The following is a 27504-nucleotide window of genomic DNA, read 5'->3' as shown; positions in this document are numbered from 1 at the left end:
CCATAATAGGTCACCAGATTTGGATTTGAACCCACAAAAATAAAAAGGAGGAGAAATTATAGAAACAAACATTACTCAAATAACTAAAAATGCATGAAATATCAATCTACCAAAACATACTAGTGAATTATATTAATATAATTTCAAAACATTCTTTTTAAAATGGCTTAAAGAATTGAAAGTTTGAAATACTGATACATTGTTGGTAGAATTGTGAATGGATCCAACCATTTTGGAGAACAATTTGGAACTATGCTCAAAAAGTTACCAAACTGTGCATACCCTTTGACCCAGTATGTGCAAAAATATTTGTGGCAGACCTTTTTGTAGTGGCTAGAAACTGGAAATTGAGTGAATGCCCATCAATTAGAGAATGGCTGAATAAATTATGGTATATGAATATTATGGAATATTATTTTTCTGTAAGAAATGACTGCCAGGATGATTTCAGAGATGCCTGCAGAAACTTACATGAACTGATGCTGAGTGAAATGAGCAGGACCAGGAGATCATTATACATGGCAACAATAAGATTATATAATGATCAATTCTGATGGACGTGGCTGTCTTCAACAATGAGATGATTCAAACCAGTGCCACTTGTTCAGTGATGAAGAGAGCCATCAACATCCAGAGAGAGGACCGTGGACTACAACATAGCATTGTTGTTGTTGGTTTTTTTTTTTTTTTTAACTATTTATATGTTATTTGTGTTGTTGTTTGCTTGCATTTTGTTTTTTTAGTTTTTTTTCCTTCTTGATCTGATTTTTCTTGTGCAGCAAGATAACTGTATAAATATGTATACATATATTGGATTTAACATATACTTTAACATATTTAACATGTATTGGACTACCTGTCAACTAGGGGAAGGGATGGGGAAAAGGAAGGAAATATTTGGAACAGATGGTTTTGCAAGGGTCAATGTTGAAAAATTATCTCTGCATATGTTTTGTAAATAAAAAGGTTTTTAAAAAAAGAATTGAAAGTTTATTAATTTAAAGACTTATTATACTTTATAGCCCTTAGCTTATTTGTACAAACATATCCCTTTCTCAGCTATCCATTCCATATCTCTCTGCCTCTTTATGGACAAACTTGAGAAAGTCCTTTACAAGAGGTGACCCTACTTCCTTTCCTCTCACACTCTTTTTAGTTATTCCAACTCATCATTCAACTAAAACTCCTCTCTCCAAAGTTACTTAAGATCTCTTAATTTCTTCCTTATTTCCCACATGCCTGCACTACTCTAGCTTCCCCACTATGTCTTAAAGATGAAATCACTGGGAAAATTCATCATTCTATCAGACTGAATCAACCTTGGTAATTATATATCATCATTGCTACCTATCCCTCTCCCTACTTTGACACAAGAACAGAATTATCAACTCAAATTTCCACTGAATGATGGGGCTCAGGACAAGCATCTCATATCTCAATTCTCACTTGGCTGCATTAATAATTCAGGACTTTTCTAATTTTTCCACCAGGTCCTGCCTCCCCTCCCCTTATATTTCCCCTTAGTGTGTTATCTTCCCCCCCCTCCATTAGATAGTAAGCTCTTTGATAAATATTAATTGACTCAAAAGCCAAATATAATGGTTATTAAGCCTTATCTTTTTTAGCCTTTGCAGCTTTTGACAACACCCTTTTCTCCAGGAAACTCTCTTCTCTCTAGGTTTTTGTGACTGGATTTTCTCCTGATTTTCTTTCCACTTATCTTACTGTTCTTTTTCGGTTTCTGGCTGGATCTTTATTCAAGTCATATCTGATAGTTGCAAAGATCTCCCAGATCTTCATCTTGGGCACTCTTCTTTTTCTTTATTATTTTACTCAGTGATCTTATTTAGCTCTTACGCATTAATTTCTATGTTAATCATTCTCAAATCTACTTATCCAGCCTTTACCTTTCTGCTGAACTTTAGTCAATCATCTCCAAATGTGTATTGCACTGTCTATTGAATTGAATTCTCCTTAAACATCACATTTACAAAACTGAACTCATCATTTACTACATAGGTTGCCCTAACCCTCCTCTGAGGATCAAATATTAAATCCTCTGTTTGGCATATAAAATCTTATCCCCTCCTCTTGCTTTCCTTTAAATATTAGGTAAAACGCTGCCTTTTACAGGGAAACTCAATCACCTTTAATTCTTCTGCCTTCACTCTCTTGATTCTATCTAGTCTATTCTGTATCTATCTTGTTTATACATAGTTATTTACATGCTGTCTCCCCCATTAGATTATGAGCTTCATGAGACTCAGGAGTATCTTTGCATTTCTCTACATCCTCAATGCTTTGCACAGCTCTTGACAAATATATGCTTATTCACTGAGTACTTTAATAAACTACTTTCTGGATGTTTTTTTGTTTAACCTGAAGTTCTGGATTTGGGAGTTTCTTTTCCTTTCTTTCAAACAAGGCAATCTAAATGAAATGACATGCCCAGTGTTATACAGCTAGTAAGTGTCAGGATGGATTTGACTTCTAAAGTCTTTTTATTTTCATTTTGCTCTCTGGTTCTAAAAGATATAAGGAGTTTTCTTTCATGATTTCTTGAAAAAGAAATCTTGAAATCATCAAAATGATAAATTTGATGCTGAGAAAAAAAAATGAATAGCCTGACTCAGATGTTTTAATATTGTTTTAATTTGTGTGCATAGGGACTACATGTGTTCTGGAGTTCAATATTGTATTCTTCTTTATGGTGGCACTAGGTGACAAACTCTTGTTAAAAAAGCACTGTTGGAAAATGAAAAGAATGCTAGATATGGGAACCCGGACTCAATGCCAGGAATACAGATGCTAATTAGCTGAGTGACTTTGGTCTAGTTGTATAACTTTGCTGAGACTTCAGTTTCTTTACCAAATGGGTTATTAATAATTAAAATAAAATAAATTATTACTTTCCTTAAACAGTTGTTTTGATGAATATATGATGTAAATTATATACAGCATTTTGTAAACTAAAAAGTGTCACATAAATTTCAATTACTAATTTGATTACCTTTGTCTTTAGAGGACAAGAGGAGGATAAGAAAGAGGTATGTGTACACTTACTGCCTAACAAACAATTCACTGATAGATGACATGATTACTAGCTATGTTTGGTATCTTGTTATTTACGTACACTGGATAAGTCTCTGAACCTAACTAGAGCTTGGCCTTTTTATATGCCCAACAGGGATAATAACACTTTTGCTACTTAGTTCATAGGGTTGTTGTGGGGAACTTATGAGACTGACTTTCTCTCCCCCTCCCCTTTCACATCTATCTGCAGATATGTATGTATATGAGTGTGCTTATACACAGATACACACACACACAAATTTTGCAAATCATAAAGCATTATATAAATTTGGGGCCCTTAGATGGTACAGTTGATAGGATGCTGGACTTAGAGTCCAAAAGACCTAAATTCAAATCCTGCCTCAGTCTCTGATTAGCTGTAGGATTCTAAACAAGTTATTCAACCTCACTCAGTCTTGGTTTCTTCATCTGTCAGATGTGGAAGATATTAGTGCCTATTTTTTAAGGCCAGGGAATGTTTCATTTAGTTATTTACTGCCTCCACTCTCAAAAAGAGTGTCTTGTTCATAGTAAGTACTTAATAAATAGTTAAAATAATTGCTATAGTTGTGGAATGAATAAATGAATGAAGGGTATTTAGCAACCAGATTTTGAAGTAGATGCAAACATCAAAATGTTATTTCCATTCAAAATGTAAATGAGATGAAAAGTAGATTAAAAAATAAATTGTTTCATGGACTAAAAGCTTATGAAAATGAGCTTCTGGGTCAATTTCAAGGGGCCAGATTTGTTTCCTTCTAGTTTACAATTATTTATATATAAACACTGGTCTTTGCTAAGACAACTTTCTTGGATGCTAGAATCTTATTAACACTCTCTGGAGACTGTGAAATTCATAATAAGCTAGGCCTAACTTGGAATTTGATACAAGTAATATCAGATAGATCTCATTACAAATCCTGCCTCACATCCTATCCTGAAGACAATTTTTTGGTAAGGATTCTTTTCTCTAGTTAGCTTTGGTATTGATTAAGAGATACTCTTTATTCATCTAGATATTTTAATGTATTAAATCAAATTCACCTATACATGGTAGATTTTTTTTGTCGAGTAAGGATTATTATTAACTTCTATGAATATCCCTTACAAAACACAAACATTTTATGTCTTGACTGCTTAAGCTATGTCCTGACAGGTTAACAGAGAAATGTAGAAGTATTACAATTAATTCTCATTTCTAGGTATTTCTTTGTAAAAATAGAGAAAACTGTAAAAAAAAATCACAGGAGTAAATTCATGCTGGAAGGAATACCTTTCTTCATTTGAGATATGATTTATATGCCATTATACAATGGTATGGAACCTATATGTAACTAGATACGTATGCATGAACCACGCTGGAGACGAGTGGGAGAAAAAGATAACTCAATATGTCCTATCTTCATATTAGTCAACACTGCTACTAATTATACAAGATATTTCCCTCACATCAGTGTTACATGTGAAAATGTGAAATGTAAAATTAACATCCCATTTCACAGATGAGGAAACAAACTTAGAAAGACTAAGTGATTTGTCCAAGATCACACAGAATTTGATCCTAGGTTACCTGCCTCTAAGACCAGTGTTCTCTCCACTCCAGGAAAATGGGATCAACGATCCTGCCATTTCAGGATGACTGAGATCTAGAGAGGCATCTGTTGTATAAATGCAGTACAAGATTTTTACCAAACATTAGGTTAGTGTGGATATTCTAGGTAAATACAGATTTAATCAGCTGCTTTATTAGATTTCTGAATATAATAAAGATAATGAAAACAGAACTGCTGCTTTTTATTATGGCACGTGTTTATAAGATTACTGCCCTAATTCAAAATGCTTGTCTATTTATGCTCCAGATTTTCCTCTATTGTCTCTGGTCACTGGCATTCTCCAATACTTTTAGAAGCACTATGAAGTGGATAAGTAATTTCTTGCTTTTCTCACCTTGAAACTTGCTTCAAGCCCCCATCTTTAAAATTAGTTTTTAGACCAGCAGGGCAGAAGTTTCCACATGTCTGGAAATTAATTACCTGAGGTTCTACATCCAGTATTGCAATTAGTCCCTGCTCATGGATCTTCCGTATTGTCTCCAGTTTTGTCCCATACATGGCATCCTCATGACTGCCATACTCTAAGTATTCATTGTTAGATATGTCTTGCATCATTTGGTCATGAGATACAAAGTAATAATTCTTTCCGTTTTCTTCATCTTTCTTTGGAGGTCTAGTTGTGTCTATAGAAACAACATATTGAAAAAGAGGTTTTAAAAGAAGAGTCTGTACACTTTATAAAGTCAACTATTCGACATTTTTAAAGTTTCTAAACCTTTGGCATCATTCTTATGATATCAATAACATCTCTTCATTCGGCTAACTTTTGGCACTGATTTCTATAAATCACATCCACATGCATAAAAATGAGAATGAATGGTTTTGGTAATTCAGCTTTTAGGTGGAAAGGGATAATTGCATCAGTACTCCTTGTTACCACCCACAGAATGAAAAGTGGGCTTAATGATATAAAGAAATGAGTAACTCAATTTGCAGTCGAAATTATGCCTTAACGTATTGGATATTAAGAAGATGAAAAGTAGGGACTTTAATATGGAAGTTGACTAATGGCTAAGACATGGTAAAGGAAGGAGATTTCTGTCATTAGTAGTCCACAGCAGGGCTTGCTTTTTAAACTTTTTTCACTCCTGACTCTTTTTTACCCAAGAAATTTTTATGTGACCCCAGATACACAATATGTAAAAAAAAAACTATAGAAATAAAAAAATTTACTTTTTTTTTTAAAATTTACTTTTAATTAATCATAATTTCACCCCCATAATCAGTTATGAGACCCCCCATGTAGGGTAGTGAATTATAGCTTAAGAAGCTGATGTCTGCAAGGATTTTCCAAAATTCAACATTAATTTCTACCACACAAAACAAAGTCCTGGTAAAGAGGAAGCCTATACTATAGTGACTGCCATTTTTCCTATGGTGCCCAACAACACACATGTTCGTTTAGGTATTTTTCATAGGAAGTATATATTAAGGCCTGGAAGGATACTTTCATTTAGTCCAATCCCTGAATCTTATAGAGAAGAAACTGGAGTTTTGAGAAGAGAAAAGAGTTACATGTCTGAGGTGACACTGGTGATGGTGATAATGATAACAGCAGCTAGCATTTATTTAATGTTATTATGTGCCAAGTGCATTACATTTATTATCTCATTTGATCTTCACAACAACCCAGAGAAGTAGTAAGTACTATTATTACTCCCATTTTATAAATGAGGAAACTGAAGAAAACAGAAATGATCAACTTGCTTAGGTTCACAAAAGTAGTAAGAATCTGAGGTAGAATTTGAACTTCAGGCCTAGGAGCTTTATCTACTGTGCTACCTAGCTCTAACATTTCTGATAGTTTGACTAAAGAGTTTTAAAGCAAATTCGTTAGCTAGTGCTGATACAGGAGCTTAACAATAACATAAAATAATACATGTCTAAAAAAAGTACCACTAAACTCAAATTTAATTCAATTCAGTAAATATTTCCTAGGCACCTGACTATGGATTTTGCTCGCCAGGAGTAAAGGTAAAAATGAAACTGCTTCTATCCTTGAGTAACATCTAGTTGTAAAAGGGAAAAAAACAACAACTCATAAGCTATATAGAAAAAAAATAAAAGAATTAGAGTTGCAAAGGATTTCTCAGAAGTCAAATCATTGAGCCTATACCTAAGAAAGCACACCCTCTCTAACATGCTTGATAGTTATTTAATTTGGTTGGAGACCCTGAGTGAGGGAAGGCCTGAAACCAGACAACCTCCCATCTGCTGCCCTTCTATCCCCATGAGGAAACTGTTTCTTTCAAGCTTAAAATGTGTTTTTCTGCAGCTTCCAATCCCTGCCCTTGGTTCTGCCCTCTGGGGAAAAGGAGATGAAGTCTCATCTCTCCTTGCACAAGTCAGCCCTTCTAAATGACGAAACTCAACCAATCCCCTCTACAAGGCTTCTTTTCTCTAGGCTAAAAATTCTAATTCCTTTGATGAATCCTCATATGACATGATCTCAAGTCCCTTTATCATTCTGAAAAATGACTCAAGGTTTTGAGACAGGATTAGAATTCAGGAAATCTTGACTTTATCTTCTATGGCAGGTTGCTTCCTAGAGAAATGAACATGTGGTATGACTAGGGCAGGACACTGGGACAATCATTTTCCTTGGATGCTATGAGTGTTTTTGAAAAAGTGTTATAGTTACATAAGAAAAAAAGTCTTTTTAAAAAAATTATGAATCTGACAAACATCAAAAATATTTCTTGATACAAAGAAAAAAAAAGAATTGTGTGAAAATTGTGTATAAATTTCACAGTATGTAATTTATATATACTGTGAAACTATTTAAGTAATTTAATTTAAAGGATATAATAAATTTAACATTGTGATCCCAGCTACCTTTTTGTTTATGATTTTTTCCCTTATGATTTCTTTTGAGATTTTTTTTAAAAAAGTGTTTTGTCGAAGTTCTTTTCTGTGTTTGGTCTTCTTTTAATTGGTATTACCAGCACTATTGATATCCTAATCCCACTGATAAAACTGCCCATCTCCTACTGTCTCCCTGATAAAAGCTCTTCCAAATAGCAAATATATTTAGTCAATCAAAATAAATGCATACATTATCTAGATTTGAAAATGCATCTTACTCCTATCACTCTTTTGTCCAAAGCTGGGTAACATGATTCATTATTGTCTTTTACTCTCATCACTTCCTAGACTTTTCAGTGATGTCCATTATATGCTGTCTTTCCCCATTAGAATGTAAAGTACTTGTAGGCAAGGACTGTTTAATTTTTTTTTTTTTTTTTTTTTTTTTTAGTGGTGCTCCAGCCCCTGCCATCTGCCAGTGGCTGCTGGAGGTCTAATTCAGACCTGTAGAATGGATCTCTTCATGTAAGAAGATCATGATGATACAAGGAGACTGAGAGGCAGTTACATTGTCTGATCTCTTTCCTCTTCCCTCTTGCGTTCAATTTATTTCATCCCCAATCCACAAGCAACATCTGCGTCAGTAAAGGCTGCTTTGCAACTTTTCAAATGTTAAGATTCACAGCTGTGGAAGCTCTCGGAGAATTGACCTGCCCCTTTACTTAGGCATGGTCCTTAACACAAACACTATGCTTCATCCACAGTAAGTAAATAATAAGTACTTAAGAACTCTCTTCTTTTTTTCTTCCTACCTTATCTCTCCTCTTCCTTCCTTTTTTCATGATCCATCATTACACTGATCATAATTCTTAAGTCTTTCAAAGTTGTTTTCCTTTGATTTCTTTTCAGGTTTCTCTGAATCTACCCCATTATTTAATTATTATTTACATTGCCTTTACATTATATTATATCCAAATATTCCTTATTTTATTCAGGCACTACTTCAATCGATGGGCACTCATTCTGTTTGTAGTTTTATGTTATTAAAAATGCTGCTATAAACAAACTTGTTCATATGGATCTTTTTCTTCTTTAATTTTTTTTCTTTTTTGAGATATATGCATAGTTGTAATACTACTTGGGGTAACTAGTAATAGAGTGCTAAAACTGGAGTCAAGAAGACCTGAGTTCAAATCTGACCTTAGACACTTGGCTAGTTGTGTTACTTAGGCAGATCACTTGACCTTGTTTTAATTAATATGTTTTAATTTGCATTTCTTTTTTTATTAGTGATTTCACTATCTTCTCTTTTCATATTGTTCTCAATCTTTTCTTTTGAAAACTACCTGTTCCTGTCCCTGGATGATTTATCTATTGGGGAATGGCTCTTGTTCCAATATACTTGAATCAAATTACTTTTTAAAAAAAAATTTGTTGTTCAGTTTTGTATGACTCTGTGACCCCATTTGAGGTTTTCTTGGCAAAATATTGAAGTATTTTATAGATGAGGAAACTGAGGCAAACAGGGTCAATGACTTGCTCAGACTCACACAGCTAGTAAGTTTCTGTGGCCACATTTGAACTCAAATTTTCCTGACTCCAGACTCTATCCACTATGCCATCTAGCTGTTCCATATACATCTTGGATTTCTGACCTTAATCAGATTTTCCTCTAATTAATTGTTTCCCTTATACTCTAACTGGATTGATACCCTCTCTCCCCTCTTCTGTTCCCACGCCCCCCAAAAATTTATAATTTTCTCAGCTCATAAATAGAACTGTGGTTTTATCTATTGAGGAGTTCTCTCCAATAATGAAAATTTCCACCTATCTATCCTGTCTATCCTTGTTCATCTCTAAAAGTTTACCACAAGAAGTAATATACTTAAGGCCTTCCTTACTTTCCCCTCAAATCCTAGAAGGTACCAGTGGCAAACTATCTCCCTGCCATGTGATTGGTTTTCCTTTTCTTTCTGTCACACAATTCCTTTATGACATCTTTTACTCTTGTTTCTTTTCAGGATTCCTTATTCTTCATATGTTACTCTCTATTTATACCCTATGTAGTTTTCCATTGTTGTACATAGGATACTTAAAGATCTCTAAGTTCTTTGGAGGCAGTGGTGCTCTATTACTGCCATATAGCAACAATATTTATTTTGAAAAAAAGGTTTTTTGCTGTTATGAGAAAGTTGGGGCCAGTAAAAAAGATTTTGTATGCATAGTTTGTCCCAGATATAACAGCTCTATACAGTGTCCATTCAGATGTGTATTAAAATCTTGGATCAGACTTTGTTAATCTGCTTGGTTTTCCTGTATGGATGGACAGACCGAATTCCTTTAAGTGATCACATGCCTCTCCAGGAGACTTTGCAATGTCTTTGGACTTGATGAAATCAACATATTATTTAAAACAAGGGCATCTGGAGAACCTTATCATTTACTCTGGATTAGATCTTCTCTCAAAGTAGTGAATACTTTTGGGAGTATACATCTTTCCTAATATAGAACCAATTATGAATTCTTGGTATAAATATAAATAGGGCATGGTGGGCAATCTCTGCAACATGTTATTTAGTCTCTTTGGTAAAATTTTAGTCAATACTAATTTCCTTTTTTTCTCTGGTTTACATATTAGTCTCTAGTTTCTTTTCCCCCCCTCTGATTTACATGTTGGTATCATCATTTTATTCCCTATTTTTGTACACAATTTATTAAAATCAATTTTTCTTTCAATGCTTGATATAATTAACTTACAAATATATTTGGTGCTGGGATACTTTTCTTTGGGAATTTCTTTATAGTCTGTTCACTTTTCCTTTTGTGAGACTGGGTTGAATTTTCAGTTTTGTAGACAAATAGCTTTTAATACTTTATTTTTAAATGGAAGAAATTATGATCTACAGATTTTTTAAGTTAGCACTTCTGTATTTAGAAGTTCTGGGTAGTTTTCTTATTTTATTTTGTCTTGTTCTGGGAAACTTATAATTCTTAGGTTATCTCTATCACTACTTAATTTGAGAGTAATTTAAAAAATTTTACATTTACATTTTACAATACATACATGTTATATGTATAAAGAACATGTTTTCTTTTCTTTTATGTTTTCTTTTAATATTATTGCTTTTATGTTTTTTCTAGATTGCCCTTCACCTCTATCTATTTGCATCCCTAATCAGCTGTCTTCTCATATCTTGGTGAAGCTTGCTATAACAAGATTCAAGTTCTTTTATTTTGCTAATTACTTCTTTTGTGTAGGCCATAAATTCTATTTTTAAAATTTTCACTTCTCTTTTAAACCACTCAAGAACAATGTGCTATGCGTCCATGTTCTCCTCAAAGTCACAGTGTTCTCCCGCTCATCAACTGTTGAATAGTTTTGTTTTTGTAATATTTATTCAGACATACAAACTCATTTTTATTTGATCTGGAGGCCATATTTCCTTCTGTTGATTTATCTACTTATGGTGGAGATCTTCCTCCTGAGATCTCCTCACACACTGGGAAATTCACCAGCCTATTCTATGCCCCAAATGTCTTTTGGGGAGGTTAAATAGGCTCTAGATGGATTCTGGGCTTTTCCCTTCAGGCGGAAGGTGGAACCTAACACAGTCTCCCCATGCATGGTATTCTGACTTTTTTCTCTGTTACTCAGTTCCCTGGCTCTGGGAGAGTGCTGCCACATTGGTACTATTGTAGCATGGGTTTTAGATCTTTGAGGCTCCTGGGAATGAAGGGGTATGGCGATGAGCTCTACTTAAAGCCCAGATATAAGTCTTGTCCTTTCCTTTTGTTCCTGTGCTCTCCAGCAGAAATCTTTTGCGGTAAAGAATACTACTATAGTATTGATTATTGAAGTCTCTGCAGGGTGGAGCTTGGCACTGGAAAAGGGGTAAGAAGCATTCTGGGTGCAGGGTTGCACCCATGATTGGATGGCTAGTATTGTTGTTGTTGGCAGTGTGAAAGGAAGTGGGAGAGTGAGCTGAGAGGGAACTATTAGGAGTTTTAGCTTTGTTTTGGGTGCCTGGTATCCCAAGCCTTGGAGACAGCTGAAGCTGCTTCATCTCTAGCACATAATTTCTATTTCAGAGACGTTTGACAGGTTATAAAGATCAAGAGAAAATGGTTAGACTTTTCCCTCTTGGTCTTAAGAAGCCAGAAAGTCACTAACCAATTTTTTATAACACACTCTAGAAGTTTCCAAGGAATAAAGTTGACTAGTTGACTAGTTCACTAGTTGAGAATCTGTGGCTTCCAATCTTTTCTTTTCTTTTCTTTCCTCCTGTGAATATTTAATCCAATCCAGTCCTGGAGCACCTCTCTATGATTTTTCAAAGACTACTGATGATAGCTTGGTAATCAGGTCTATCCTTGTTCATACTGCCTTAGTAGATTTAACTCATTAAGGAGGGTAGGTGCACTTTCTTATTATCTTCTTGTTTTAGTAATAGCTTCTGCCCTTTCAAGAACCTTGGTCTTGGTAAAGAAAATAAGGAAAATAAGAGTGGATCAGATTTCTTTCCATCACCTGATAATCATCATTCTCTTGACCATGAGTAGTCTTGTCCCATTCTTTGGACTTCTTTTCCTTTACATAGATAAACATTTCATCTTTTCTACTATCTCTAGATTTCCTCAGCCTGAGTTCATTCCAAGCTTTGGTACTCTTGACAGTATTTTTTGACAGATTTATGTCTATACCAAATACTTATTATTCATCTCCCATCATTAGACCTTGTTTCCATGTTCAACATAAGTTTTTTAAAAATCTAAATTGTCTGATGAGTGCATACACACCGATCTCTTTAGACAATTTTCTCTGTACTCTTTCATCACAATTGTTTCTATTTGTGTTTTCAAAATTTCACTTTTGAGATCTTTTTATCTGTCTTGGGCATATTTTCCCAGCAGAATTTTAGTCTATCAACTAGTATAAATCCTTTCCCTGAATTTTTGAAAATCCATTCTTCTGGGATACTTGTCAAACTTTTTTTTTTTTTGTTCTCTAATAATTCAATGGAGTGGTTCACCAAAGGATCCCTTCATTTTTAACCCAGAAACCTTTTAAGTGAGACTCTTGTGCAGATTAGATGTTTCCTTCTGTGCTTTTGAACAAAGACATTGTCATTAAGTCTCATGTCATTTGTTGTTTACTCTACTTTGGGTTACTTCAACCTTCCAGATATCTGCTAGACACAAGGTTGAAATAACTCAAATCTCCCATAATCTCCTTCACTGATGGACTTGGGATCTGTTTCCAATTTATTTATTTCCTGTTTCTTGTCCAGATGGTTTGTAGCAAACCATGACAATATTTCTTCTCTTTCGGTCTTTACTGATCTTCATTTAAATGCTTTCCCTCAAGCTCCCCAATTCTAAATTCTGGCGTTCCTTCACAAGGAATATATTTTCTTAATAAGCAATAACATAAAATAATATTCTACTCTTTTAATAATCCTGTTTATTTTGAATAACGTCCACACTTTTAGAGTCATATCCCAAGCAAAGGATTCATTTCATCAAGTAGTTTATCTTGCATTCAACTGACACTTTGTCCATTTTTGTAGATATCTGAGGCAGATAGGTGGTATAGTAGATAGTATTGGATTTGGTGTCAGAAAAACTTGTGTTCAAATCCTGCCTCAGTCACTTACTAGTTGTGTGATTCTAGACAAGTCTCTTAATTTGTCAGCTTCATTTTTCTCACATGTAGAATAGGGATGACAATAGCACTTAAGCCATGGGGTTGTGGTGAGGACCAAAGAGATAATATATATATAAAGTGCTTTGCAAACCTTAAACTACAATATAAGTGCTAGTGGGTTTTGTTGCAACTTTCATCCTTAGATTTTTGGCTCTTATGAATTTCTGGGCATATTCATGTCCTTTCTACAATATAACTACTCTTTATTTCCCCCCTTTTCCCTTTTTCAGTTTAAAGCTCTTTTGAATCCATTTGCATAATTGTAGCCTATTTTGTTAGGTACACTTTTTCCCTTATTATTCACATGTGTTTGAGCCATGGTCTGCCTAGAATCCAAATCTGATTTTAAGACATTTTTTTACTCTTCATTTTCCCTATATGTTTCTTTCTTCTGAAGCTTCTAAATCTTCACTGTTGCTCAAGAGTTTGTAATCTTCACTAACACCTTTTAGATTTCTTCTGACAGTATCGTTTACACGCAAATAAATTACCAGAAAAAGGTAGTATTCATATGTTTTGATGAGTGTGGGAAAATTCTCTGTTATGTCCTGGACCCAAGAAAACTGCAAACTTCTTTTCTGTGATTAGATATACTAAAGTGGATGGAGGCTGCCATTCAGGCATCACTACTTTTATCCCTCTAAACTTTTAGAGTAGATGATCTCCCACTTAACTCTATGGGAATACATTTTCTTCTCAGATTGGAGGAAAAGCAATTGCTTCCTCCACAGACAGTCCATTCCCTCCTCTTTGGTTTTAGCCTCCTATAGGTTAAAAAACAAATAAAGGCTGAGTACGCCATACTGTTCAGATGTTACTAGAAGGGCTAAGAAGAATATTGGATACTTAAAAGTGTATTTGGAGGGGGTCAGAAAACTGCAAAGGTCACAACTGATATTAATGACTGTTTCTGAATGATCTATATAAAAGGGACCTACCAGGTATAGGCTGAAACAGAAAGCAGAGCAACTGTGTCTCTGTGGTAGGACATAGCTCTGACACTGCTTTTTGGAAGACTTCCTAGAACTCTATTTATGGGAGCACGGTGAAAGAGTTTTCTTCATCTGTTTCTCTTACTATAAAAGTTCTATCTTCTGCACTTCATTAACAAATAAAGCTATTCTTGCCATCTAAATACTCTCAAGTGTCAAATTACAAATTTTGAATAAAACACATACAATTTGAATTTGCATCTTTCAGATTTAGTAACCTTAAAAAAACCTCAAAGGGGTCAGATACGGTCTTAAAAAGAATAGAAAAGAGTTTGTATGCAACTCTAGAGGAGATCACTTACGTGGAATAGGGTATGCAAATCTGTCAGGGTGTTTTGTAATGAGTGTATTTTTTATATGTCTTCTTCCAACACCATGTGCACCTATTTCATAAAACAAAAGAGGATATTTACAAACTCAAAAAAAAGAATCAAGTTAGTTTTGATCACTAAAACTAGTAAGTCAATTAATAGTCAAACTTACCTAGTAAGACAAGTGTTTTCCTTTTAAATGCTGGCAGTTTTACTACTTCTTCATATGTAACAAGATCTAATTGATCAAACACTAAAAAGCAAAAATTTGTGAAAAAAGTTACTGAGTTAAAAGAATTCATGTAAACTCTATAGAAAGACATTGCTATTTTATTGGCAATATTATGGTAGTGATAACTTTTTAAAAGATAGAAAGAAACAAATTATATTCAGATATAGCCAAAATATATATTTTATACAATTTTTTAAAATTGTCATTTAAGTTTTACATAAAAATATTCATTTTAGGTCTATGAAAATGCACCTTAAAGTCAGTCACTGGCATCTAAAAATATGTTAAATACATGCACAGAAATATGTTTGTTTGAAAGTCTTGCATGTTTCTCCATGCACTACTCATCAAATGTCACAATTTCATTCAAAATTACATGCTGTTCAGATTTTTGCAATGGTAGAAAATCAGCAATACTCTAAAGCAGGGGTTCTCAAACTGCAGCTCTCTGAGGACCTTTATGCAGCCCGCTGAGTTATGGCAAATGGGCTGAGGGGCGGAGACAGTGTGAGCTTTTGTTTTTACTATAGTCCTGCCCTCCAACAGTTTGAGGGACAGTGAACTGGCCCCCATTTAAAAAGTTTGAGGACCACTGCTCTAAAGAAAAAAAAATCTACAGATAATAGCCAACATAAATACAATATCAGCATATCTAATGTTAACTAAAAGTAGTTAAATGCCTCCATAGAAAATATTCTTTTTAGAGAATGATGAGAAATGGATGGAGAACCAATTTTCAACATTCTGCTTTAAAACTATTGAGATGATAGCATGCAAGGTTACTCTTAAATTCAAGAAAGATATTGAACTAGTAATAAATTTCAAACCTTTAACACGTGCATTTCACAACTACAATTTATAAGTGTAAAAATGGCTAGTTTTAAAATTTCATTATGGTTTAGTTCAACTTCTGAATGTTGACTTCTCAACATAAAGAACTTAAAAATGAAAGGATTAAGAGTGCTTCTCCTGGATGTCATAATTTTATCCTTCTATGTTTATATGAAAAAATGGGAACTATTTCAATATAATAATAAGCATTTTACATTGAATTGAATCCAGTCATATGGAAATAGAATGAAGGCCAAAACAACCTGAAGATGGAAAGTTTTGCAAATTGGAAATTTTGTCATCAGGAAATTTTGAAAAGAAATACTTCTTTTAAAGAAGTCTTTTTGAAACCCTTTTGTTTTTGTTTTTCAATTTTAAATCACCAATTAAAGTTTTCTGAAAGGGAACAACAACCATCATTATTAAAGTTAAAATAATTCTAATTCCCATATTTACTTGAAAACTTTTGATGAAAATTTTAGTTTTTAGGTCGATGGTAGCTATCTTTTGCATCCCTGATAACACCCCAAATGTACCAGGGAGTTTAAATTTTACTTTGATACAACCTAAATTTTTCATAAACATTTCATTTTTGAGCTGCTATTATTATTTTTTACAGAATCCTGAAGATTAAGAAAGGAACCAAAGAGAGCAGAGCTGAATATACGGAAAAGCTTCTATTTAGTAAAAATCACACTGCCAAATGAAGATCTGGATAAAAATTATAGTATCAGGTCTACCTCTGATAATTAGATATCAAGCTCCTCAGAGCAAAACAGTTTTAGAAACACAAGTTGTTAGAAGCTGCGATGTAATTCAGTAGAAACCTTAAACTTGAAATTCAGGATGTTTGAAAATAGGGAAAAAACACTTGATATTCTACAGTTGTAACCAGTGTTAATACACTTTTTTCTAGTAACACTGTACTAGGAAGGTAATAAGGGATATTTGGAAATCTTGTCTTTTAAAATGACTCAAAAGCTAGAAATTTTCATGTATTTATGACACTATCTGCACAAAAGTCCTGAAAATGAAGGAGGTATCCTTTCTATTATGAAGCTGTCTAGAAATATTTTAGGGGTGAGGGGAGTATGAAGAAGAATTACAAAAATAAGTCAGAGGGCTTAAGGTACTATTTTGGGCACTGGTGGTTCTAAATAGTTTTCAACCAAGAAAGGCAGGATTGTGAAAGAAATATAATGACAGAAAAAAGAGTCAGCTATGAAGGAGGATCAGAAGTCAAGACACCTTGATTCTAGTGTCAGCACCTGGGACAATCTATTCTATACTAATTGTCTAATTCACTTTACTTCTTTGGAAATTAATGAGGGTGAAGTAGACAGTCTCTAAAAGTTTCTGTCATCTCTAAAGTTCTAAGTTATCAAGTATAAAATATTTAAAACTAATTAAGCCTATCATAAAAAAATGCCAGATTTTCTGAATGGGTTAAACCAGTCCTTTTACTTTAGTTTTACTCTAATTGTATTCTCTATTCAATAGCCCATTTAAAAACCACATAAACACACATATACACATATGCACAAAAGTGTTAGATACCAACAAATAAACAAGTATGGTATATACTCGTGCCCTAACTATATACTAGCAGCAAGAGAAGGGTTTACTCTGGTCTAAATGAAATCAATACATGGTTATAGGGTTTCAAAACAAATGAAAAAGGATTTTTAAGTACATAAGAGATACAAGGAATACAAGGAGAGCATTTAAAGACAGAACTTTGAAAGTTTCTGTGCTGCTAGCTGATAAAGAAAGGAGTTATTAAAAGGAAATAGTAAGAAGCAAATAAAGAGGCATAGTCACTTGACGGGTTACTTACATGCACAGAGGCCATTGGGAGTAAGACAGCATGAAAAATGTACAGGGGTCATTGAGATATGGCTTGTATTATATTAGTAAAATAAAAAAATATAATATGCACAAAATAAACTTTACCATGCAATATTCTAAACACAAGGCAAATAAATCACATTAAGAAGTGATAAATGCATTTCAGTAAAAGTCTGGCAATACCCTGGTATACAGCAGTCAGTATTTCTAACATGTGGTAGCAAGCATAATTAAGCACTTCTAAAAAGGTATTTTGAAATATCTTACAATTTTTCTGAGAAGGAAGAAGTGAGAAGGATTGAAAATGAAACATTAAAATATCACTGAACAAGTCTCTAATATTCTTGAAGATAACTGAGTAACACTGAAGAAAATATCCTTTTCTAGTTTATATTAAAAGCCTGATCTGAAACTGATTTATTTAAGAGTTCTAAGTACAGAGTGTCTTAGCAGATGATCACTGCCTTTTTATAACAAATGAGGTTTGTAATCTTTTTGGTACTGGAGAAAGCACACTTACTTTGAACATCAAATAATAATCAAATTCATTTCTAAGGCTTTAGAAATAATGTCTAGTACAGTTTGTTTATAACAATACAAATGTCGGGCATGTTACTCAAAAATCTAGCCACTTTTAAATATTTAGATAATCATTTCTCAACTGAATTTCATAAGGAAACATTCTTAATATTAATTTTGGGAGGAAAAAGTAAAAGATATCTTCAAATAAACATAAAACTTACACTTATGAAGAACTTGCATATCAAAAATAGAAGGAATATATAGTGCAAAATTCTAGGTATGTGGAATTCCCATTGCAATTGACTAAGACAATGACAGTGACAAGGACGGAGATGGTTTACTCTGGGAGCCTCTACCAGTGATATACATACACAAAAAGGTATCTTAAAAATAACTTATGGGTGCTCCAAAAATGCCTATAATCTCAAAATTTGACAATGATAGAAAAAAATTAACAGTGATGACTGAGATCTCCTATTATTTGTATATAGGGATCAAGAGAATATCCTTGTTTTAGCCTAATGACCATTTATTTCATTTAGTGGTAATGGTTGTGGGATTAAACTACCAGCTGATGATCTCAAAAGGTTTCTGAAAAAACAAACTATAGAAATCTATTAGAGTTTGGGTTTAGATTTTACTGATAATCAGTTCAGTGGGTTTAAACCTTACTGCTGAAGAGTACAATGTTAATCATTCTTAAATAATTTGCTAGGTTAATAACAGCTTTTTATATAGATGGTTTATTACAATAAAGTTTAATATGTGCTGGAAATCTTATTCTGCTAAGAACACCTGACTCATTCTTGATTTGACAGTACCACCCCTTAAATATTAAAGAATTAATGAATTTGCTCTCCTAATGTGTGGTATTTAATCCTGAGGCACAATTAAAAAATCTGGTGGAAAAGAAAGACAGGAACTTTGGAAGAAAGTGATGATGTTCTTAGATTTCCAAATGGAGAAAAGGAAAAAAAAAGGCTAAGCATCATCAGGCCTCTACTTTTGACTTTCCAGAGAAAAGACAGGTACAGCAACACCTTATCCTATCTAAATCTTGTTTGTCCATACACACTTGCAAGTTATCTCCTTCATTAGATTCTAAACTCCTTAAGGGGACCGGACTATTTGGGTTGTTTGAATCTTCATCCTTTAACAGATAGGGCTCGTGGCTAATGAATGCTTACTGACTGACTGGGAGCTAAGGATTCTAAAAGGAATGGTTCAAGAAGCATGGACTGTTTGAGGAGATAGATTTATGACAATACATTCAAAACATAAATCCTGGATAGAAAGAAAAGACACCAATGAGGCTGTGCAGAGATAAAAAAAAAAAGACCCTAAGATTGATGACAAAAAGGGGAGAATAATGTGAGGTTTGTGGAAAAGATAAGACAGCACAAGGACCACTCAAAGCTACCTTTAGAGGAAGTTTTTTAAAAGGAGGAATAGGCTCACTTTTTGGAGCAGATGCTGCAATGGTAACACGACAGAGAATAAGCAGAATTATTTGTCTATTCTGTTTCATTTTTTCTTTCAGAAAGAATGATCTTTAAATGGAATGGTCAGACAAAACATGGCTAAAGTAAAATGAAAGTTCATGAAATATAAAGAGATAGTAAGTCGACATTTAGCTGTTTTAAATGACTTCAGATCCCTTGATTCAGATAATTATGTCTCAGGATCTTGAAAGAATGAAGACAAGATTGCTGAGGTGCTATTGATAATTCAAAGTAACTATGGAAAACAAGAGAAGATGTTGGAAGACCAGAGACAAGGAAATATAGACAATTTTTATAGGAGATTTTAAAAAACCTCATGAATTTAGAAAACAACAGAACAATAAGTTTGACATGGATTCCCAGAAAAATTCTAGAGTGTATTATTATGCAGATTGTATTTAAGTATTTAGAAAGGAAACAAGTGATCATCGAGAATCTGTATGGATTTTCTCACAACATTAAGAAAACTGAATTTTCTTTTTATTAAGTTAGTAGATTATGGGAAAACTATAGGCTGAAAGCAATTGAATTTTAACAAGTCATTTGATAAAGTTTCCATTTGTATCTATGTGGATCAGAGAAATTTGGATTTTATGACATTTCTATTCGATTCACAGACTGCTGAATAAATGTAACTGCAACATATTGATTAATGGGAATTTGGAAGGAGTTGTTGAATGGTATGCCATAGGTTCTGTAGTTGGTTCTGGCCTCTTCAAAATTTTAATCAATGATCTGATGAAACATATTTAATAAGGGTGGAATGCAGAATCAATATTCTGAAGTGGAATGCTGGCTCAACATTAAGAAATAAAAATTTAATGATATATATTTATGCATATAAGAAAATAATGTACTATATGTACAAGTATAGAATAGACTAGAATTTTGAAATCTGGAGTTATGCTAAAAATATCTAGGGATTTAACTGTTTACAAACTCAGTATAAGACAACAGTCTGACATTTGCCCAGAAAGTTAGATTAATCGTAGACTAAATCAATATAAATATAGGATATGAGTGATAATAATCAGTTGGAGAACATGTAGAATATTATCTTTATTTTTAGAAGATAGACATTTCAGGAAGGAATTGGACAAATTGATATGTACTTTGAGGAGGATGTCAAGATGATGAAATGCTTCAAAAACCACCTCTGGAGAGGAACCTTTAAAATCTTAGAGATTCGAGAAAGTTAGAGGGACATGATAGTTGCTCTCAATATTTTACAAAGCTGTTATTTGGGATGAGGTAGGGTTATTCAGCTTCTGAGGTCCTTTCTAGCTTTTGATCAATGATTCCATAAAATCCTAGGACATGGCTAATTTGGAAATATGCTTTTATATGACTTCACTATATAACTTATATATCTTGCCTTATGAATGAGAGAGGGGCTAGTGGAAAGAAGAGCACTTAAAATAAAGTATTTTTTAAAAACCCCAAATTTTTTAAAAATATAAAAAAAAGGAGAAGGAGGAAGAGAAGAAATCTGTATGGATCCATTGTCAATGGATAGGAGTTATAGGAAAGCAGATTTTCAGTATAACCTTCTAATAGTTAGCTATTCAGCAATGAAGTGAAAGGTCTTGTGAGGGAATGCATTGTTTTCCAAAGTAATTAATTATTAGCTTATATTTATATAGCACTTCATAACTTTTAAGATATTTTCCTCATCTGAGAGGCAATTCAGGTAATGTCCCAGTTTTACAAATGAAGAAACCGAGGCTGATATTAAATAACTTTTCAGAGTTATACAGTTAATAATTGCTGAGTCCTGTAATCCAACTTAGGTCTTTAGGTTTTTTCCCCTCTAGGGGTGTTAAACTTACAAAGAAACAACTCTGAGTACTATATATGTACTTAAAGGGGTTGTATTATATGGACTCCAAGATTCTTTCCAACTTTAAACCTTGATCCTATACGTAGACAACCAAGCCCAAGTTTTTCTTCTATAAAACAGTATCTGCTTTGCCAATTTCATAAAGACCATTTGGAGGACCAGATAGATTCAGACAATACATAACTCACTTTTGTAATGTGCTTAATTTTTACAAAATACTAAGACAATCATGTGAAATTGAATATTTTTCCCATTTTGTAAACAAGGAAACTGAGGTTCAGAGAATTTATGGTTTGATCAAGGTCACCTAATAAATGGCAGATATGGAAGTAGATCTTTATGCCAAGTCTTTCCATAAAGTACAATACAACTTTGTTATGCTTATTATGATTTGTTATGCTTATTGGGTAATATGCTACCTGAAAAGTGGCTTTTAGATCTGAGATAATGATATATTTTAATAATCTGTAATAAATAAGAAAATCCTCAGCAAAAGAATAGTCTCACATGTATACCTCAAGATTCAACAAAACTCTGGGCTTAGCTTTGAAGGTATTCTTCTGTTACCATCTCAACTCCTTGTGGCCTTTGGAGGTTTCAGCTATTTTTGGGGTGGCAGGTTTCTCTACTCTCTATCACTAGATTTACTAGGGAGGAGATTAGTAAACAGAACAAGAGACACAAAGGAAGAAGGGAAAAAGTCTGGCTGCTGTTTTGTATGTTTTTCATTAAAATAACATTTGAAAACTGCCATGAATACAGTCCAACACTTTAAAAATTATGGAGCTAAAACTTTTCAACCCATATTTAGCTTATTTCTTGTTTTTCTCCTTAAAGCACCTGAAAATTTAATACTATACTCCATATACCCTTCATTTGCTATACATGTAACTGTGTGTTCTGAGGATGAACTGATAGCAATAATTAGTAGCTTCCTTGCTTTCCAAATTAATCACAATGTTATTTTAATACAATTTGGCATTTAAAAAATTTTAAGCTTTATAAAGTAACTTGAAAAAGTGTATGAAAATAGAGTCAACAATAGATTAAGCAATATCACTGGAAGCTTAGTTCAAGTATTCCACTGAAACAAACCAAGTTTTTGATTATTCGGAACTCCAACTGACATTACTCGAATATTTAAAATGAAGAGAGATTAATTACATTACATTCATTTTGTCTTGTAATACTGCTGGCTAATATAAAGCAATCAGATCCAAGCTAGGAGCTTCTGCTCTGTATGCAGCAGCTGCATTCAATCATATCTTCAGGAAAGCACAAACATCAAGCACAAGGTAGCGACTTAATAAATGGTAAACTGAATTGTTGAAAATAAAAATCAATGCAGGGTAACTAAAATGAAGGAAGAAAACCCTTCAAATTTCAAATTAGATTATAAAGGCATACCCACTACACATACTATTCCCAATGGTCACTATTGATTTCTGAAACAAACAAACAAACAAACTCTTAAGAGTCCTTAATAATTTCCTTTGCTGAATATGTATTATGGGAACAGCATATTATATTTCAACACAACACAAAGTGTTTGTGCCATTATGTGCCAAAACACTGTATTCTTTCTATATAAAAAAGGCTTATTGGATTTACTTAGGTTTTACTGTTATACATCTAAAATACAGTACGATTTCTGAAATTCTGGGAAAAAATTTTATGTCAACATTAATTCCTCATAACAATTTCTTTATTAGAAAAGGTTACTAATGCACAAGAAGTACTGAAAATAAAATAAATTCCATTCTTTATGTCCCTTTGCACTTTCTTTTAGGTGAAACTATATTTTGCAATTGTAATGGGAATTCAACTATTATGCAATAATCAAACACCTATTTGTTTCAGTTGCAAATCTGGACACATGTACATCTAAAAAGCTGAATGTTTCATATAATTTTTATCTAATAGATAACTACAATGGTAAAGGGAAGGCTTAGCAATAAAGGACTATAGAAAAACATGTCAACTTAAACAATCTGCTTTAAAAATAAATCACACCTGCTTAATCCTCTTTCAAATTGGAAACCAAACTTTCTGGGATATGAGACTGAACATTTTGGAGCTCACTTTTTCTTATACATAGTAAGTACTCCAACAAAATCAAAGGTCAAGAATGATCTGTAACAGAAGAAAGCCAGGAGCTGGGAATCTGAAAGAATAGCTTTATTAGAGGGTATATTTCCAAGAAGTGGGCTAATTTGAAAAGAAAGATTCAGACCATTATATTTATCTGGCTATGGTGTATTTTCATTAATATTCACAAAGAACATGACTAACTGCTGTGATACCCCCCTTACACAAAGTGGTATTTTTTTTTTTCAATGAAGAGAAATGAGACTTTTCTCAAGTAACTGGAAAATATAAATGGACACAAAAGTTTTCTGAAAAGTGGCCTAAGATCCCTCATAAGATATTTTAATTATCTGGGCTGGGATTGAAAAGATTCTCTTTAATCTTGATAAAGTGTCATTTGACACGATTTTGGTGACAGCTACGCTCTCTCCTACCTGCATTGTGCTTTGCTAAATATTTATCTTTGTATTGCTTCTTCTTCTTCCCAAACCAAGTACAGCTGGCTTGCTGCTCCTGTTTGGTCTTCTCCATGGCAATACAAGCTACTCTCCTAGACCAGAAAGAGAAAAGAAAATTTAGTATATAGGTTTATCTTAGCATAAGCATTGCTGACAAGAAACAAGATTTTATTTAAGGGGGACATGATATTTCTGTGTAAAATAAAATTTAAACTAAAACTCTAGTCATAGAATTAAATTATCTTATAGTTCAAATAATCCAAAAATAATTTAGAAAATATAAGATGTGTTCTATATCTAGTTTCCTAGTTATTTTTTTTTTTAACTTAGGATAATATTAAAACAAGTTTGTATTTCCTCTGGAAGAGAGAAGCAGAAGTATGTATCATAATGTGAGGAATCATACATAATCTGGAATAAAAGGTTTCTGTAAGTTATCCATGATGTGAGTAACTGAATTGACTATCCTCTGTTAGAGTTCTTAGCATGGTACTTATATAAAGACATTTCAGTAGGCTTTAATATTTTTTCTATATATAAAGTTTGTGGAACCAATTACATTTCAGCAAAACCTACAGAATTACATATTTAATTAAAAGGCTAAGCAATCCTTACAGTGCAATCATCTATGCAGCCCTATAAGTTATTACTCGAATGTGACTCATGAACTCCAATTTTTCTGTTCTTAAGACCTTTCAAAAATCAGATTTAGATCCCAGAAGAAATTTGCTCACAGATCCATATGTCCAAAGTACTGCATAGTTTGAGTTTGAGCTATCTCTTAACATGAGAGGTCTCTAAAAAATGAGATACATTCAAAAATAGCAACAATTATGGCCCACAGTCACTTGTTTTTAATAGGAAAACTAAACACTTGGTCAGTAGGTTATAGTTATACTCATCATTTAATAAGTAATTTCTATTGTCCATTTGTGTTGAAAATAAGAATACCCATACCTGGATCTTCTCTATAATACTAAAAAAAACCCCTAAGATTTTATTGTAATATATACATACACACATAGATAGGCATAAAACATAACATTTATGTTACAGTGGCAGTTTTTCTTATATAGTGTCACTGTGTGAAACTGCTCTTCTTTTATTATTATTATTATTATTTTAATATTTATTTAATTTAAATATATTAAATATTATTTATTTATTTTATTATTAAACTCTATCCCAAAGCAGATATTAGTGGTATCCAAAGAGGTTTTGTTTAAGGCTTTAAGAAAAAAGATTTTAAGCAATTATTAACTATTATTATTAATGGAAATAGTTATCAAGACTTATAACATTTTTTTAGATGAATAATCTGATTGGTGGGAATTGTTTGGAATATACAGAATGATTTAATATTATGTTTATGATACAACATTTAAAATAAATTTTATGAATGTAGGTCGCAATAATAACATAACCTAATTAGAAACCATGTTCCTAGATAACATGTTCATGATTTCACATTTATATTCTTTCAAATGGAATTGCTAATACTGCTACCACATTTGACCATGAAAAGTCTTCAAAATCAGATTCATATTACAGAAAATAAGAAGAATTACTGTCAATTGATGAACCAATTCATCAAAAAATGAGTACTCTTCTCTGTGAATAGACTTGGAGCATGAAGAGCTGAAGATGACTAAGGAATTAGAAGCAGACTTCTTTGCAATGGCTTAGTCATACTCACTCATACAATCCCTCTTAAGTAAATGTCAAAAGATTTGAATTTTTAAAGGAAGGGAAACTGGGAACACTAAATTTTCATAGTTTTAATAATTTTCAATACAAAATACATTTTTGTTAAAACTGGTAATCACAGAAAATAAGTTTGATTATCCTGAAGGCACAATTTATTTTAAACCATAACAATCTGAATGACCTAAACTCCATGAATATGTAGTTTTTAATGAGGGGGAATAGGAAAAGAAAGTAGTATATATTTTAAGGATAAAAGATGTCAAAACAATTTTAAGACAGTCAATAAACAGAATGAATTCTTCAATTATCTATAAGGAACTGACATGCTGCAGATCTGGATTCCTTCTAAATTTCTAACCTAGATTTTTTTTGGCCATTGGGGTAAAAGTACATATAACCAAATAGGCTAATACAATAAATCAAAAGTGAAACATAGTTTTCTTTGAATAGAAAACAAAAGCATACCATTCTTGAAGTTCAGGAGAAGGAATGAGACCTGCGGTACCATTTTTGGAGTTTTCCAGTTTACCTTGCCACCAATTGTGGTCATCCTTACTAATAATCTGGATAATATCACCAACTCTAAATCGAATACCAGCTTCCTTGCATGGGATGAGGTCATCCTTCGCTGGATCATATTCAAATTGTGCTCTTACATAGATCTACAAAATAGGATTTTGTAAGAAAAGGTGCCATAGCACATTCTTTTAATAACCACATAACATTTATAAACAAAAAACCCAAAAAGATGAAAGTAAAAATGATACATGAAAATGAAGAACAAAAAACATTTAAAACTAGAAATTAAGTGATGCTATTTTAGTATGATCAGGACCTGATTACCACTATTACATTATCTTTAATATCTAAAGGTTCTAAAACGTGCAAAAATATAAATTTTCTCAGTTAAATGATGCCTTTGCATTTTATAGACATTTAACCATTTAGGATTAAAGACAGTTTTCTTTTATTGAAAATTTGATTTAAGCATTCATTACCCTTAAGAAAGTCTTAAATTATAGGGAGAAGTGTTTTTAAATGATTTGAAAGAGTTTTAATGTTTAGCATTAAACCTGTCATTTTAAAGCCTAAATATATTTTTAATGATGCTAATATTAAAGAAGTTCATAATATTCTTTAGCAGTTCTCACTTTACCCTTATACACTGAAGTTCAACTTATTTAACATAGTAGCAGAAACTGTAGGCGAAAACAACATCAGAAATGGAAGTGTTTCCAAATGCTAAAGTTAAACATAAATACAATTCAAGGTATGGGTCCCTGTGTTTTTTTGCCTTTTTTGTGGATAGACAGTTTTCATAGTTATCTCTTTTTGATGTGCCAATGCAGATCCTGAAGCATCCCTCAGGCTATATAGCTCAAGAACTGAGTTTCTGATGCAGAGAGAAACCATGGAGGATAGTGTGATACTGTAGAAAATCAGACTGATGTAGAGTGCTAATCCTAATTTTGAATTCTGACTATTTTGAATTCTAACTTATTACTTGTGTTATCTTGGATAACAACAAGGACACCCTCCTTGGGCCTTGATTTCATTATCTGTAAAAAGGAAGTATTGCATTGTATTACTTTTAAGGTAATCATTATGCACTGAGTGGGTTTATCTAGTGAAAACTGTTAAATCAAAAAGACAATACATGAGCAGCATTTTAGAAACAAAAAAATGTATAAGGAATTTTTGTTTCTGTGCCTTCATTTTCTTGGTAAAGTTATTGGAGGGTAGTTTGCCACTTTTTTCCTCAGCTCATTTCATAGATAAGGAAACTGAGGCAAACAGGGATAAATGACTTGCTAAGGGTCACACAGCCAATAAATGTGGGTGGCTGGTTTTGAACTCAAAGAGATAAATCTGTCTGATTCTAGATCCACTGCTCTGTTCACAGTGGCACCTAGCTGCTCTAATCACTGTAATTTAAGCAGTTGGCATATGATGAAATACGCAATGACAACTTTTCCCTA

The 27504-nt window shown here is 32.9% G+C and overlaps 1 protein-coding gene and 1 long non-coding RNA gene across 3 annotated transcripts in view; one reads left to right on the top strand and one right to left on the bottom strand.

The window, feature by feature from the left end:
- CASK (calcium/calmodulin dependent serine protein kinase) overlaps nucleotides 1-27504 on the bottom strand; it is a 367163-nt gene that overhangs the window by 8719 nt on the left and 330940 nt on the right. The window contains 5 exon segments of the mRNA XM_074300811.1: nucleotides 5106-5308; nucleotides 14489-14569; nucleotides 14670-14750; nucleotides 23795-23910; nucleotides 25991-26187. Of these exon segments, the coding sequence (XP_074156912.1) occupies nucleotides 5106-5308; nucleotides 14489-14569; nucleotides 14670-14750; nucleotides 23795-23910; nucleotides 25991-26187 (678 nt within the window).
- The window catches only part of LOC141561339 (uncharacterized), a 95318-nt gene that overhangs the window by 47117 nt on the left and 20697 nt on the right, over nucleotides 1-27504 (top strand). Inside the window, exon 3 of one of the 2 annotated variants that reach the window (XR_012488028.1) lies at nucleotides 7942-8253. The exons of the other annotated variant lie outside the window; for it this stretch is intronic. This is a non-coding gene — a long non-coding RNA (uncharacterized LOC141561339). The remainder of the gene's footprint in view (nucleotides 1-7941; nucleotides 8254-27504) is intronic. 2 annotated transcript variants of the gene reach the window in all.

This window comes from Sminthopsis crassicaudata, chromosome 3 (assembly GCF_048593235.1).
Source record: "Sminthopsis crassicaudata isolate SCR6 chromosome 3, ASM4859323v1, whole genome shotgun sequence".
NCBI classification, from domain to species: Eukaryota; Metazoa; Chordata; class Mammalia; order Dasyuromorphia; family Dasyuridae; genus Sminthopsis; species Sminthopsis crassicaudata.
The sequence above is the reverse complement of the archived record's forward strand: the minus strand, read 5'-3'. Positions and strand labels throughout refer to the sequence as shown.